This window comes from Protomyctophum parallelum (genome assembly GCF_964188405.1).
Source record: "Protomyctophum parallelum genome assembly, chromosome: 12".
Classification (NCBI taxonomy): domain Eukaryota; kingdom Metazoa; phylum Chordata; class Actinopteri; order Myctophiformes; family Myctophidae; genus Protomyctophum; species Protomyctophum parallelum.
Window position 1 is genome coordinate 41,452,720 of NC_139712.1, and position 14,558 is coordinate 41,467,277.

At 42.0% G+C, this 14,558-nt stretch overlaps 1 protein-coding gene across 3 annotated transcripts in view; it reads right to left on the reverse strand.

Moving 5' to 3' along the window:
- Positions 1-1,340: 1,340 nt before the first annotated feature.
- The window catches only part of mtrr (5-methyltetrahydrofolate-homocysteine methyltransferase reductase), a 37,293-nt gene continuing 24,075 nt past the window's right edge, over positions 1,341-14,558 (reverse strand). For 2 of the 3 annotated variants that reach the window (XM_083778501.1, XM_083778499.1), the window contains exons 13-15: positions 9,065-9,157; positions 5,289-5,483; positions 1,347-2,314 (exon numbers count right to left, since the gene is read on the reverse strand). In XM_083778501.1, the coding sequence (XP_083634627.1) occupies positions 2,170-2,314; positions 5,289-5,483; positions 9,065-9,157 (433 nt within the window). In that variant the 3' untranslated portion in view covers positions 1,347-2,169. Of the gene's footprint in view, positions 2,315-5,288; positions 5,484-9,064; positions 9,158-14,558 lie in introns of all 3 variants that reach the window. The other variant, XM_083778500.1, reaches the window with a different exon arrangement.

A 14,558-nucleotide genomic window follows, 5' to 3' on the forward strand; every position in this document is an offset into this window, starting at 1 on the left:
AAACCTGATTGAAACAAACTGCGTTGCCCCACGCGGGCTCACTCAACACTTCCATAATGACACGTGATTATCTTCAGCACACATCTTTCTGCTTCATTTAAGCAATTCCTAACCAGGGAAATCCATCACAGAGGTGCCGCTTATCCTACGGTCACGCCAACCTCCAAGACACTCGCTGATTTATTCTATCTGCTATCAGCTCTGTCTTTTGGCCTCCGCCGTGGCACAGAAGGGCACCTTGAACCTTTCTAATTATGAAGCCATAATTTAAAACTTCATCAGTCCATGGTGTTGGGTGGGCCAATGGACATGGAGGCAAACAGCAGGATCTGTCTTCAGGTGGGGCTCATTATTTAGGTGAAGGCGAGGGCATGTTAATAGGCTATATATGTAAATATGGGCGATGATGGGGATGGGAAGACTGATGCTCTGTGGAGTTCTTTTACTCACTTACACTAATAACGGTCCAGGGTCGTGTTACTTTGTTTAAGATGAGGCCAGATTTGATGAAAGCTCACCCCATTAGTTAGCCACTCAAGTTAGTTTTTCTCATTTATCTAGAGGACACAAACAACAAAGTGTTCTTCTACTCTAAGTGGGCCTATACATCCCCAGGATGTGGCAAGTGCAACAACTACACTGAGCAGCATGCAAACACTTTCTCATGATTGTGATTTTGTCCTCTGCTCCACTGTCTTGGTGGAGCATCTGGACAATGAAAGATGAAGGTGGTGAGGTGTGTGCGTGCCGTGCATGTGCAAAAACAGAAGGATAGCTCTACATTCGACAACACTGTAATAAAGCAATTATTCGCCACTGCATATTGTTCTCCATGACCATTTATGTTTACCTGGAACATTATCGAGTGATGCATCGTCCGCAGCGCAGGTGGTGGAGATTGTAAACATGTTTTTCTCCCAAAGAAATAACTTGAAGATTTAATTCTGAGGATCCTCTCTCTCTCCAGGGCCCTCAGGGACAACGTAGCTTGTAGATTGGCTGTGTTCCTGCACAATACTACCGCACAACTATGTACATAAATCTGTTCAGAAGAGCAGAGCCTTCAGTTAGCAGACGACGCATCCATCGTCTGACCAAAGTCACCTTGAGCAATCAAATTACTTCTGAAATATAATCACTCCGAGTCCTACTCAATCAGATTTCAGAACTGTAAATTTTCCATTTCTTCTTTGAGGTGTCAAGAATACCTTCGGTTCAAGCAACGGCCAATGCAACCACGTTCCAAGCATTACAACTACCTGTACCCAAACGGGGAATAAAGAGAGAAAGATTAAAACCTCAGAAACAGTTTTGTTTTAATAATGAAATAAAATAAGAAAAGGCAGAGTTACAGTTGTTTCAAACAGTTTGTGATATTCTTGTTGTCGGTTGGGGTTGATGTTGACGATGGTATGCTGAGTGTTGGGTAAGCAGGCTAGGGAAAAGAAACACACTTGGTTGAACTGCCATGTTAGGAGCCGTACATCAGCATAGAGCAGTGGTCCTCAAACATTTTCATCTCATGTATTTTAGTTGGGTAATATCTGATCTTTCCATGACCGTGGAGAGCAAAGGTTCCTTTCTCAGTGAATTTATCATCGATGAAGATTAAAAAAAGAACTGAGCAACAATATTTTTGCATAAAAATTACTCATTTTCCCCCATTAATAACTTTCAGATTTAAATCACTAAGCATGCATAAATGAAGCAAATGGCAATTTCTGATGATCACATGGTGACTTTTCTACCTAACTTTGGAGATAAAGGCAACGGCTCAGTTGAGGAACTTGCCTCTGCATAATCCACCGTAAAACAATTGCTAAAATCATAAGTTCAATAAAAAACTACATTTCTGTGTGTTGCAACATAGAGGATTCACTGTTCCCCACTTTTCACTCAACAATGGGCTGAAAGTAAAAGCTTTTCCCCCAGAAAGTAGAAGGTGGAGTGGGGGTTCATCGAGTGTAAAGGTATACTTGCACCACAGAGCCAATCTAACAGCGGTAATGCCCTGGCCAAGGTTATTTCTGTTCACTTCACACACGCACAACACCAAATGGGTGTAGTTAGCAGTTATCCCCAGGGAAGCATGCTGCAATCCATTTCAGTTTAGTTACTTCTAGACTACCTCTGGGCTTCAATACCCACAATTAATGTTCTCATCCGTCTTTATCCCCAGATGTCCTGGAGATAGCGTTTCTCTTCTCTCAGTCCTGCCAGAATCTTCATTGCTTCCAATTGGTCAAGCTGGAGTTCTGCTCTGATCATCTCGAGCAGAGTGTCATTCACATCCTTGGCCATGTTCTTGGCATCCCTGGTAATGGAAAGAATGTGAATCAAATATAAATACAACTTAGCTCAAAATGATGACCGTCTTGGTTTGGAAACATAACTGGGAGCATTGGTGAGTGCAAATAATTGTAAAAATCTGATCGAAAGACCATTTTTCTGTACATTCTACTGTACAGAAAAGCTCTACACTGACAGCATAGGCTCTTTGTATGTTGGAAGGCATTATGTAGACCAGGGGTGGGAAACTTTGAAGTTGGAGAGAGCCACTATATTTCCACACTCACTCCAGAGGGGCCACATTGCACATACGCAGTGTGATGCGTTTTGAGCTTGTAGATCTGCCATTTTTGAATTGAAATATCCAGATTTGTTTTTCTTTTGGAATTGGAATTTGTATTTAATTTCAAATGCATTTAGTTATACTTCTGTTAACTTTTTTAACTTAAATGCAAACTAATGCTACTAATATAGACTTAAGTAATTAAAGTGGGTCATGTTTGCATGTTTGGAATTGTAACAGCTGAAATCAATAATATATCAGCATTCCAATATTAACCCGCATTAAGTGAAGGTTGGGGCCGCCTGTGGCCCCCGGGCAGCCAGTTGCCCATGTATGATGTAGACTGTAGAACATTAGTGTGGACATACGTATATATTGGTATGACGGAGCAGGGATATTGCCGAGAACTGCTGGGCCATCATTCCAGAGCTTTCAGTGTAACTAATCAGTGACTGCCTGACATTAATCTAACTTAATTTTCCCTTTCTACCACTTTCCTTGCGGTCTGTTCTTGTTAATTTGCCTCAATATGCAATATATATTTCCTAAGAGCATTTGTGCACTTGCTGGCTGTTATAACTAAAGTCAAGTAAAATCATGCTAGAAAAGTGCGCAGATCTCGACCAGGCCAGTTTGGCTACCCAGGGCCTGCATAATTTAATGATCAATTGTAGTCGATCGGAATAGAATATGAAAGATCTGACTGATACATTTTCACCTGACTTCAGACATAATGTGTACCAATTTGTGAGATTTGGCTAGAATCTGTAGAAGCAAAAAGTGTGTTTTGAAGAAAACGCTAAATGGTGTAGAATCTTGTCAGGTGCAATTTTGAATCCAAGGATTCCAGGGGCAAAGTGCAAAGTTTCACCCCGATCGGTCCAGTATTGCCTGAGACAAGCTGTTCAGAGACAGACTCACAAGACCTAATACATGATCCCTTGCCTTTGGTTACAACATACCGTAATGAATACTCCCTGAAATTTTTAATTTATGTACATCATGTACATGTTTCTAACACCCATGTCCTGCGGTCAGCACCTCCCCACTACTGGTGTGCGCTCCTACCTTTTATGTTTGTTCGATAACACCCATGTGGACACAACACATCACAACACACAGTACATCAATTACATTTCCATCTGGCAGTATTTGACTTCAGGAAGGAATCCACACACAGCAGCTTGCATGGTTTATCGAAGCAACGTTTCGGTCAGGAGACCTTCTTCAGGCATGATACAGACAAGCAGACAGATCACTACTTACATTCAAACAGGCATGGAACAACCAATCAGAATTGACATATGATCATGTCACGAGATAACAGCTTGTGCTGTGAAAGATCAATGGTCAAATGACCTTAAAAAGGACAGGACACAAACATCTAGAATCCAAATAAAACATTGAAAGTAAAAAATTAAAATTATTTCAAATAATGTTAAGGAGCTCAACCATGTGATTAAACGTAAGAAATTGTTAACATGGCTCAAGAAAGAGAGCATATATAGCATTGCTACAGGAGACCCACTTAACAGACACTGAACATGAGAAACTTAAAAGGGAATGGGTAACTAATGCAAAAATAACCAATGATGATTTTATTTCTTATTTAATTTTTTTCTTCTTCTTTTTTCTGTGTCTGTCTATTGTTTGTCTGTTTTTGTTAGCCCGTTTCATACTTGCTTTGTTGTTGATGTATTGAATGTAGGTGATTTTGTCTGTCTTAAAAATAAATAAAAAAGGTCGCTACAATGTAATGACGATAGAAGCACATGTGTGTACCGGTATATGGTAAATCGATGTGCCCAAATAAATAAACATAAATAAATAAACTACACTGTTACATTTATACAAAAGAAGAGACAACAAAGTCACTAGATCATTCTCACAAAAAAGTTCCTGGGAGGAAAATTAATTAAAATCTATAAAAACAATAAGTTGCAAAAACAAGTACACAGAATACATGCACACAAGGTGAGGGCACAAAGTTACCACACAAGCCGTTATCTCTTGATGCGATCACATCAATTCTGATTGGTTGTTCCATACTTCGATAAATAAAACTGTGCGGCTTGTACTGTGCAAGCTGGCAGTGTGCGGGTTCCTTCCTTCATTGATGTTGCTTGCCTGCTGAATTTAGCTTATGCACCTGCTTTTAACTCTTGTTATACATCTGGCAGTATTCAAAATTACACTGTGAAGTCTCTAGAGAGGAAGGTGTTTTAACGACTGTGATGATATAAGCGACTGAAAGTTCTGTGACAATCTTCTTAAAAAAAATGTAATTGTGTCCGCATGCAAAAAGCCTGCGTGCGTGCACAATCACTTTAGTTTTCAAGTTGATGCATGACAGATTTTACTATTGCCTTTGAAATTATCCACTGTGAAAAAAAAGATGAATAAAAGATTCTCTGCACACAGTTCACACTGCACAGGGCGATGACAATTATTACATTTGCTAAAATGCACTATCAGCAGTAAACCGTTTGATATAACGATAACACAGTACTACAGTATTTAATCCATTAAAACCAGGGAAGTATCCGTCATTCATTTTAGATACAGATACAAGCTCACAGCGCCTCACTTCATGACACACTGCAAGCTTGTACAGCTGCTATTTCTTTTAGCATTTTTTAAAATCTTGAAAAACTAACTACTGATTTAGAAGGGTTAAAACTATGTGTTAAAACTACCACTATCCAGTCCATCTCACCCACAAACGTAGAGGCAGCCGTTCTGTTTGAGCAGGATGTCGGCGACATGTTGGCCGCTAAGAAGCAGGTTGTGTTGGACGTATCTGGGTCCTGGTGGGGAGCCGGTGGTGGTCTCGTCCTCCTGATTGTCTCTGGAGAAACACACCCTGAGGTGGCTCAGAGTACCGCTGGACACAAAGCCCTCAAGCTCCTCTCTGGGGTTAAAGAGAGAGTTCATGTCTGCCGTTAAAAAGGAACGTCCACTTTGAATCAAAATATCAAAAAATGGAAATTGTAGCGTAAAGATTATCATGATAATGTTGTTAAGACAAATGAAGATTCAATCAATCAATCAAAGATGCACTATGTAACGTCCAATTACAATGTTTACATCCAATCTGTATGGTAAGGTATGTTACAATATGACCTATACAATCAATGTGGTTCTACTGAGACATACATTATAGGTCCCGTGACTGGTTTGTAGTGGTATACTGCCTGAAGGTCAAAATTCAATTTCTGCCCTGAGCAAACAGGCAGCCTGTATTAGCTCAGTGGTAAACATGTCAGCACTTGCACAGGAGATTCAAATCTGAGGTAGAAAAGTAGCGTTTCTAGATTATAGCTTCAGTCATCCATTATAGATGTCCCATCTGATTTCTTTGGTAAGAACCAAATATTTCAGCTTGGCAAAAATGGGTTTTCATATGCAAAGTTCAGTCACTGTTATGCACATTAGTCAGCGCGCACGCACGTGCACACGCACGCACGCACGCACGCACGCACGCACGCACACACACACACACACACACACACACACACACACACACACACACACACACACACACACACACACACACACACACACACACACACACACACACACACACACACACACACACACACACACACACACACACACACACACACACACACACACACACACACACACACACCTCTAGACTTGGGCATTTTTCAATAATACATGAAAGCCACAGTATGAATACAAAGGGTAGAAATTAGTGCTGTGGTTGCCTTTGTTCTGTCACTTTCATTTAGTTGCAGTCCAGAATTGGGAACTGAGATACATCTTTAGCTGGGTAGTCATTATAAAAAGCCCACCAAACCTATTGACTACATTCTTCTTTAATATTTTTTATCCCACGATTTTGTAACCCATTTTTCACCCTATGCCTATCACACCTCCTGGTTATTAGTCCATCTGATACAGTAACTAGGGTTCTCCATTTCTCACTTCTGTGATCACAAAGTATTTTTGAAAGTAAAAATGAATAGATGAGAAACCATGGCATTTGCCTCTCAATAATCACCGACTGTCATATCTACCAGTGACGAGATAAACTTATGGTTGTACTTTCTGGTAGGGCTGGGTGATATGACTTCAAATCAATATCACGATTATTTCAAACCTTTGTATCGATTACGATTAATGAACAATTATTAAAGATAAAGAAAACTGCTCCACGATTTTTCAATTAAACTACGGTTATCGGTTCTAATAATATCGGTTTTGATATACCTACACCACAGCTAGACCTGTCCCATGCTGTCTGAGAATAGTAAGGGTGTGTGGAAGTGTGAGTGAGCACTACAGAGAATTGAACATTTGGAGTGTACAACAAGTCGATTGTGCTAGTGCACATTCTGTCATAAGATTTCTCAGCACTTATTATTGTTTTACATCAAAAGCCAGATACACTGAACTTATCCATTAATAAATATTTAAAAATATATAATTGGATACCACGCTTGCAGCGAGGTAGCCAGGGTTGATTTCATGCTCTCCTAGTCTCCGACATGAAACCAATCCGGGATTGTTGTTCTTCTCTTCATCCTGCTGCAGGTGTATATTTCTTTGTATTCCCATCTATGCAAAGTGGTCCTCACTGACTCATACAACAGACGGCCATAATCACACTAGTCAACACTGCAGGGGGTGTGCATATATTCCCACTTATCGAAAACAAACCGGTTATCAAAACCCTGCTGGGAACAAACACAAAGCTACCTGGCTGTGAGTCGCCGATTTAACAGAGAGATAGAGGAAACACGAGAGAACAAACAGACTTCTATGATCTGTTCCTCTGTGATTAAAGATGTTAATCCATGCATGCTGTTTAATCCTGTGACAGAAATTGGTTTCTGATTACATGTCTACCATTGACTGGGTACACCGGTCACCAATCAGCATTTAGCCAGTGTGAATTAAGAATAATTAATGTTTGACCAAGGAGTCCTTTGTGCACTCAAAGTATTTGCAGACTTTGAGTCATGCGCTCTGTGCCAATGTCATGACTGAGCACAGCTGATGAGACACACAGTGTTGGGGAGAGAGTTGTTAAGAGTGACGATCGTAGTTGACGTGAATAGGACAAAGTTGTGAACGACATAAGTATGCCACCGTTAAAGGGGACTACTGATCTGTTTTCAGTGACCCAACGCAGTAGCCATGCAGTCGTAAATCAGCTTGGGATGGGCACATCCATAAATATCATTTTTGTGAGGCAGGTCGTCGCGGACATCAGCCAAGGGTTCGCTCATAATTCTGCCATTGCATTATTCAGACCATTAGGTTAGTATGAGGTTAGGTTTTAGTTCTACAGCAGTGGGTTTCAACCCTTTTCATTTCAAGGCCCATTATTTATTCAGCATTTGAGCCACGGACCACCTTTTGATGAGATTTAGTCTCTCAGACTTATATTTTGTTGTCATTGGATAAAGATTTGTCCATGCTGTATTGAAACGTTGAACATAATAACAATTATTTTACATTCTCTAATTGTGTAGACTTCTGATGACTAATGTAACTCTTGAAAGTGTAAAATGAAACCAATTTACGCTCAAGAGTTAAAGATCTATAAGCCAACTCTCCATCGTTTAGCTTGGGACCACCTGGCACCCCCTCAAGAACCACTGGTGGTCTCCAGACCACTGGTTGAAATCCACTGTTCTACAGTGATGGGGCCACTAGACTAGTGCTATACGATATGATATCCAAAGGCCCCCCCTTGTAGTTCAGGATAAGGTGAACAGTCTGAAGGAGAGACTAGGTTGCACTGATTCTAACCCTTGTGAACTGATAAGTAACTAGAGAGTGGTGCTCTGTGGAGTGCAGAACTGCACCAGGCTGGGTGGCCTACACAAGGCTGTGCAAGTCATGGGTTGCAGCCATAAGAAAGCTAGATGGCTCAGCCGCGCTCTGGCCAATGGAGAGCGACGTTGCTACGTGGCGGCCATCTAACCGAGGGGCAGCAAAACATTGTGTCTATGGGGCATGTACATAACCATAACTTGCTCAATTGTCAACCAATTTTAGTTTGTTATAAACGTCAGAGATGTCCGCATACTTATATGCTTTTATACAATGCTCATTAAAAAAAGAAGCCGATAAGGGTCCTGAATCATAGCCACGTTGACAACGTTTGTAATAAACCAACCCGTTTGTAAATCCGTCAAGATTTGAGGGAGTTATGACTATTTTTGTTTGAGCTGCCATAGAACATACTCCTCAGCAAGATGGCCACCGGGTGAACTATGTCAGAGACTCCGCCTTGAGCCTTTATATATGTCTATGGTTGCAGCTGCCAGGACCCGAGGAAGGAAGGTGCAGGAGAAATGGCATTTCACCGACATACAGTAGAACTCTTCCCATTTCCTTTAGGAGTGAAAGTATTTTGGAAGTGCGCTCTAAAAGCAGTGTGTGTGTGCGCGTGCGTGCATATCAATCATTGGTGTCTACTCACTGTCACACTAGAGGGACATAAATCTAACTTACCTGAAAAGGTAGTCTCTGTCTTTGTGGCGACAGCCAAAGAACAACCAGGTCTCACCAAACGGCACCTCAGGCTTCATCTGCCTCTCCTTCTCCCTAAAAGGCAATTAGAGAGTAACTCAGTGGTCATCAATATTAAGAAACGGCTAGACTGGAGAGAGAAAAAGAGTCCTTTAACTTCTGTCTGCAGAGACAATCGACCAAGCACCACAATGTCCTAATGCATAGGAATGAGTGTGTGTGCTGCAATGAGGTTATTACTATTATTAAATTACCCACAAACAGCAAGATCACCATCAACTGTTGCTAAACTGGCTCAAGTCCTCGGCAGTACACGACACGTGTGCATGCACACAGGCGTGTCTTTTCAACTACACTTGCATGTTATGTGAAACCACCGCTGTAAAAGCTATTCCTCTTGTGGCCCGGAAATCTGGCATGGCTCCCAGAATGCTTTGCAAATAATGGCAGCGTGATGGCACCCGGCACCAAAGATGCTGCTATCTGCGACGCACACCTGCTGGGAAGGTGACAGCACCGTGCAGATAACAACAGTTGACCCCCAACCTTGTACAATGCCATCAGTCAGTTGACCCAGCCGAAGGGCCAGGCCTTATCTGTTATCCCCATCTGGCAAAGGGGGACAGAAGGATGAAGAGAGAGAGAAGAGGATAAAAAGAGACAGGAATGTTGCTGAAAATACCAACAGGGACAATGGGCCCTGTGGATGTCACAGAGAGGCATGGAGATTTGGGGCCTTTGTGCCGTGTATCTGCACCTCGAGGATAAGACGTCTGCTTCCACTGCTCCCCAACCTGCGCCATGCTTATACTGAATGACTCGGGTTGTTGTCGCCCCCACTCCCCACCCCACCTCTAGAAAGGGCTGAATTATCTGTGGTCAGTTGTATGGTACCTAAAAAGGTATTAGAAGAGTGTTGACAGCTATTCTGTAGCGGGACAAAATTGCGTCCGGTCTGAATAAGCATACTACACAAAGCCTCGCCTCATTGAATTTGAAGGTAAGTTGACAGTTTTTGTACAAGTTTGTCTCAACTTTGTGCTAGTAGAATGGGGTCAGGTAGATAGCTGCATGGCAGAGCTGCTCGGAACACTCTGATCCCCAACCATTAGCATCCTGGATGAGATTCTTCAGATGTGCAAACAGCCCCCCAAGTAAACTCATTTTAGCGGCTTCGTCTATCTCCTCTCCTCGCCCTGCCCCGGAGGGATCAATACCAATATGAAAAACCAGGATCCCATTCTGAGCAGAGCACACAAGCGTCATCTCCAGAATACAAATTACATTGCATAGCCAACACTGAACGGTCTGCAACACAGTCCCAGAGGGGACAGCAGCATTGCCAGTGCACTCCATTTGGCGGCGGTCACCTTTCAGTGGCATTCAGAGGAACAGCGGGTGGAAGGAAATCGCAATGGATGACATGGTGGTTAACACCCAGGTTGAGTTTCGAACCCAGGACGGCTGTGGGTAGAACAGTAGCTTTGTTTATGTGGTATGCGCTCTAATACTGTGATCCACGAAGGCCGATGGGAGAGTCTCAAAAGTCAATGAAAGGATAAACAAACAAACCTTGCACACAACAACTCACAATTGCCTTGACACTAGTGCAGCGCGATTCCATATACATTTTTATTTCTATGCATGCCCACTTTACATTGCATTCAGCACAATACAGTACACATGTGCACCACACTCCAATTGTAATCAGCCATTTGACGGATGAATGGACAGTTGGACACGGACACACACACACACACACACACACACACACACACACACACACTTAGTTAGTCGATAAAAAAAACCCCGTAAATGTTATAAATGCTTAATGATATCCCTTCAACTATAGGCACTACAGCCTACATAGAAAGGTTTCCCAATATCCAGATTGTGAGAATCTCATGCCACATTACTCATATACAGTACCGGTACACTCAGACTGTAATCAATACCAGACTGTCCAGGGTCTTCTCTACTGTACATCTCCAGATAGCAGCAACTCAAGCATCTACTCTTGACCTTTCAGCCGTTTCACCCTACTTTCACTTGTTACTAATATAGCTACAAAATAGCACAAAGGAGTTTCTAAAACAGGCAATTCAATTCAAGGGAGCTTTATTGGCATGAGAAAATATCCGTTTAAATTGCCAAAGCAAGTGTCAAAATATAAAACCAGTTGAAAATGGGGAAAGTATACAGTTGGACGGGGTACAGCATTTTGTAAACAGAGCTATAGTCACATTGCATCGTCATATACATGTTGTACAGGGTACAAAGCTTTTTTGAAACAAGTAGCAGCATTTTCTTTGCAGTCACTTTGGGACAAATAGCAGCAGGTGGAGGTGCGACTGTGTGTGTGTTGTGCCGTGTGTGTGTGCGTGCGTGTCACGCATGCGTGCGTGCATGGCTTAGGGATTGGAGTGTCCCTGTGTCGTTTTCCTGCTAGCTCGGACCTTGAGGCAGCATACATCATCCTGCTGACAAAATGGTGATTGTTATCTCTTATCAAAATGCAGCATCAGCAGCGGGTTCTTTGTTTGGAATCTCGAGTCAGATTGTGTACACAGCCGTGCCCCATGACAGCTTTTCACGTTCCCCTGACACAATGCACAGCTGGTAGGAGACACAGACAAAGAGAGAGAGACATCGATGGAGATAGGAAGACTGCAAGGAAAGACGATGGAGACACTAAGAAGATGTACTTGATAGATGCTTTCACATGGCTTCCTCCCATTGCAAATTAGTCTCTTTGAAGTAGCGTAGTCTGACTAATGCCAGATAGGCAGTAGAGAGATGTATTATTTTTACATCATGACAAGGTCCCGTGCAGATATCAATGAACCACAAAACATTTACCGTTATCATTTATTTTGAGAAATGTAATTGTAAAGATAATAAGCCACTTGGCTGAGGTTAGAAGACCCTAAACTGTTTATATGGTCAGTGTCTGATCAATCTGGGAACCCATCAGTTTAGAATGTGTTGCAGAGCTCCTAATCTACCTTGAGAGCTTAGTGTCCGATATATACATTAGGGCTGACCTCGGTTAGTCGAATAATCGATCGGAATGAGTCTTAAACTGCTCTCTTAGGTCACATTCTCACCTAATACTTCGGTAGACTCATGCGTATGGGCGGAGATTTGGGGATTCTTGCATATTTAATTTGCTGCGGTTTGCCTTCACACTGTCATTCGTAGCAATTGGAAACGCAGCAGGGGGGACCTTTATCAATGTGTTCCATTCATAAACCTAGCCTACAACACAGCCTACAACACAGTGAAATCTATTGTGATAAAATGATACTCATAACGTGCATGTGTCGTGCCGTCTGGGACTGGACCCCGCCCTCTCTCTCTCTCTCTCTCTCTCTCACTATACGCACGCAGCCACAGTGCCACACACTGTTCTTTTGGGCATGCAGGCACAGCGCTGAGCGCACTGATATAACAGACAGCAGCGCAAAATGTTTACACGTTTATTGGGATGAAAGTTCCACTCCAGTCCCCACTAGTCCCCACACAGTGACAGCACTCCATGTTTACGGCACGCACAGACAGACAGAATATTCTGTAGGCTATAATACTATTACACTGCACTGCAGTGTTCTTCTTTCTTAAGCAATTGATTAATGTACTCGTCCTCATTTCGATCAGGGCTTCAGTCTCCTCATTCGACCACGTCTATCCACGGTAACGGGACATCTTTGCGCTGCGTAAAATATGCTTTCTCCGTCTCCAACTGTGTTCAGCTCCTCACCCGCCACATTGTTTGCTTCATTTCCTTTATTTACTGCGGATTGCATTCACACCTGCACCGAATCGTAATCAAGTGCGATTGGAAGCGAAGCGAAACCCCCGTTTTTGCTCGGAGTATAATGCGGTTCTTTGATACGCATTAGGATTCGAATGAGCCTTCACACCTGCCAAACGAAGTGCACTTTCTGAAAATGCGCAGCAGAATTCGTTTTAATCGCAGCAAAGCTCTCTGGTATGAATGTGACCTTAGTCGATTAGTCAATTATTTTTTTTTTGCATGATTCGACTTAGAGATTTGACTAATTTGTTATATTAATTAACAAATAGTTTAAAAAAATAGGTTATATATCATGATTTATCGGTAGAAACCAAGCATTCTGTACTGTATGTTATCAGACATTAAGCACCCCCACAGCCCAAATTGAATGATTCTCTATTGCAGGGTTCCCCAATTAGTTTTCCCCAAGGGCCAAATTTTGTCTAGGGTGACATGCTGGTGCCACAAAAATGTAATTGTATTTAGTTAAAATACATGTAGAATACCTATTTGACAGTTGCAGAAACAAATTTGCCTTGATGCATTAACGAGCATCAATGAGCTGGACACACATGTCAGTTCTGCAGTAAAGTGACTGGAGTTTCTCTCCAAAAGCCCATGAATATGACGGAATATGATGATTAAGGAACACTGTGATTATGATAAACTAAGCTCACATTTCATATCACACACACACACACACACACACACACACACACACACACACACACACACACACACCATACCTGTATTATTCACCAGCTCCCACAATAATATATAATAGTTTACTATAAAAGTCCTTAGTCAGGGACAGCCCTAATATACATACTGTACACTTGAATATTCCCTTTCTCTCCCAATCTCTCCCTCTTTCTGCATCTCTCTCTGTATGCATGCACTCGCACTCACTCCAGAATAGAACAGAAAACGACTGACAGAGAAGTCAATTCACCCAGACATGGTTGAGACTAGCAGCCTATTTGACAAACGTATTGATCAGACACAGACCTGTATATTGTGCGCAGCAAGTGTCCAGGTTTGTTTGGTACCATAAGGACTCTAAAAGATGCATGTGGCCACTCGGCCGTGGTGTAATTATAATTCAAACGATTAAAGAAGTGTGGGGGGGGGGGACCAAATAAAAGTATCCATGCCCGTGGTTATTGATCAGTGTCCTGTCCACCAGAACATGTCCTCTCTGGCTGAAGCTCACATTGAGATGTGACGCGTTATGAGCTTGTATAGATCTGCAGTTGTTTTTATACAAAAATGTTTAAAGATGGAGTGCCACGATTTTTTTCCACCCTAAAACATGATCATCAGGTATTATTATAATATAACTTTTTCCAAAAAGTGTACAGTATTTGTTAAAATGCTTTTATATGGACACACCACTGTTACCGGTCGAAACATGTTGGCAGTTGCCTTTTTAATTGAATAAAGGCTTTCCTCCTCATTTTAACCTTGAGTGCCCGGATCGTTTTTTTATGCCTTGTGTATAAGTGCTGTTTGTCGGCTTTCAAACAGTTCCTTGACAAACCCACTGATGCACCCATTCTATGGCCACAAGAAATTGCATTCATTTTGCTTCGCTTTTACTGGAAATAAAGTGCACAATACAAACATTTACTCATTCTTCTGTGCTACTGGTACAAAAGAAAACGGCAAAATAAAATATCA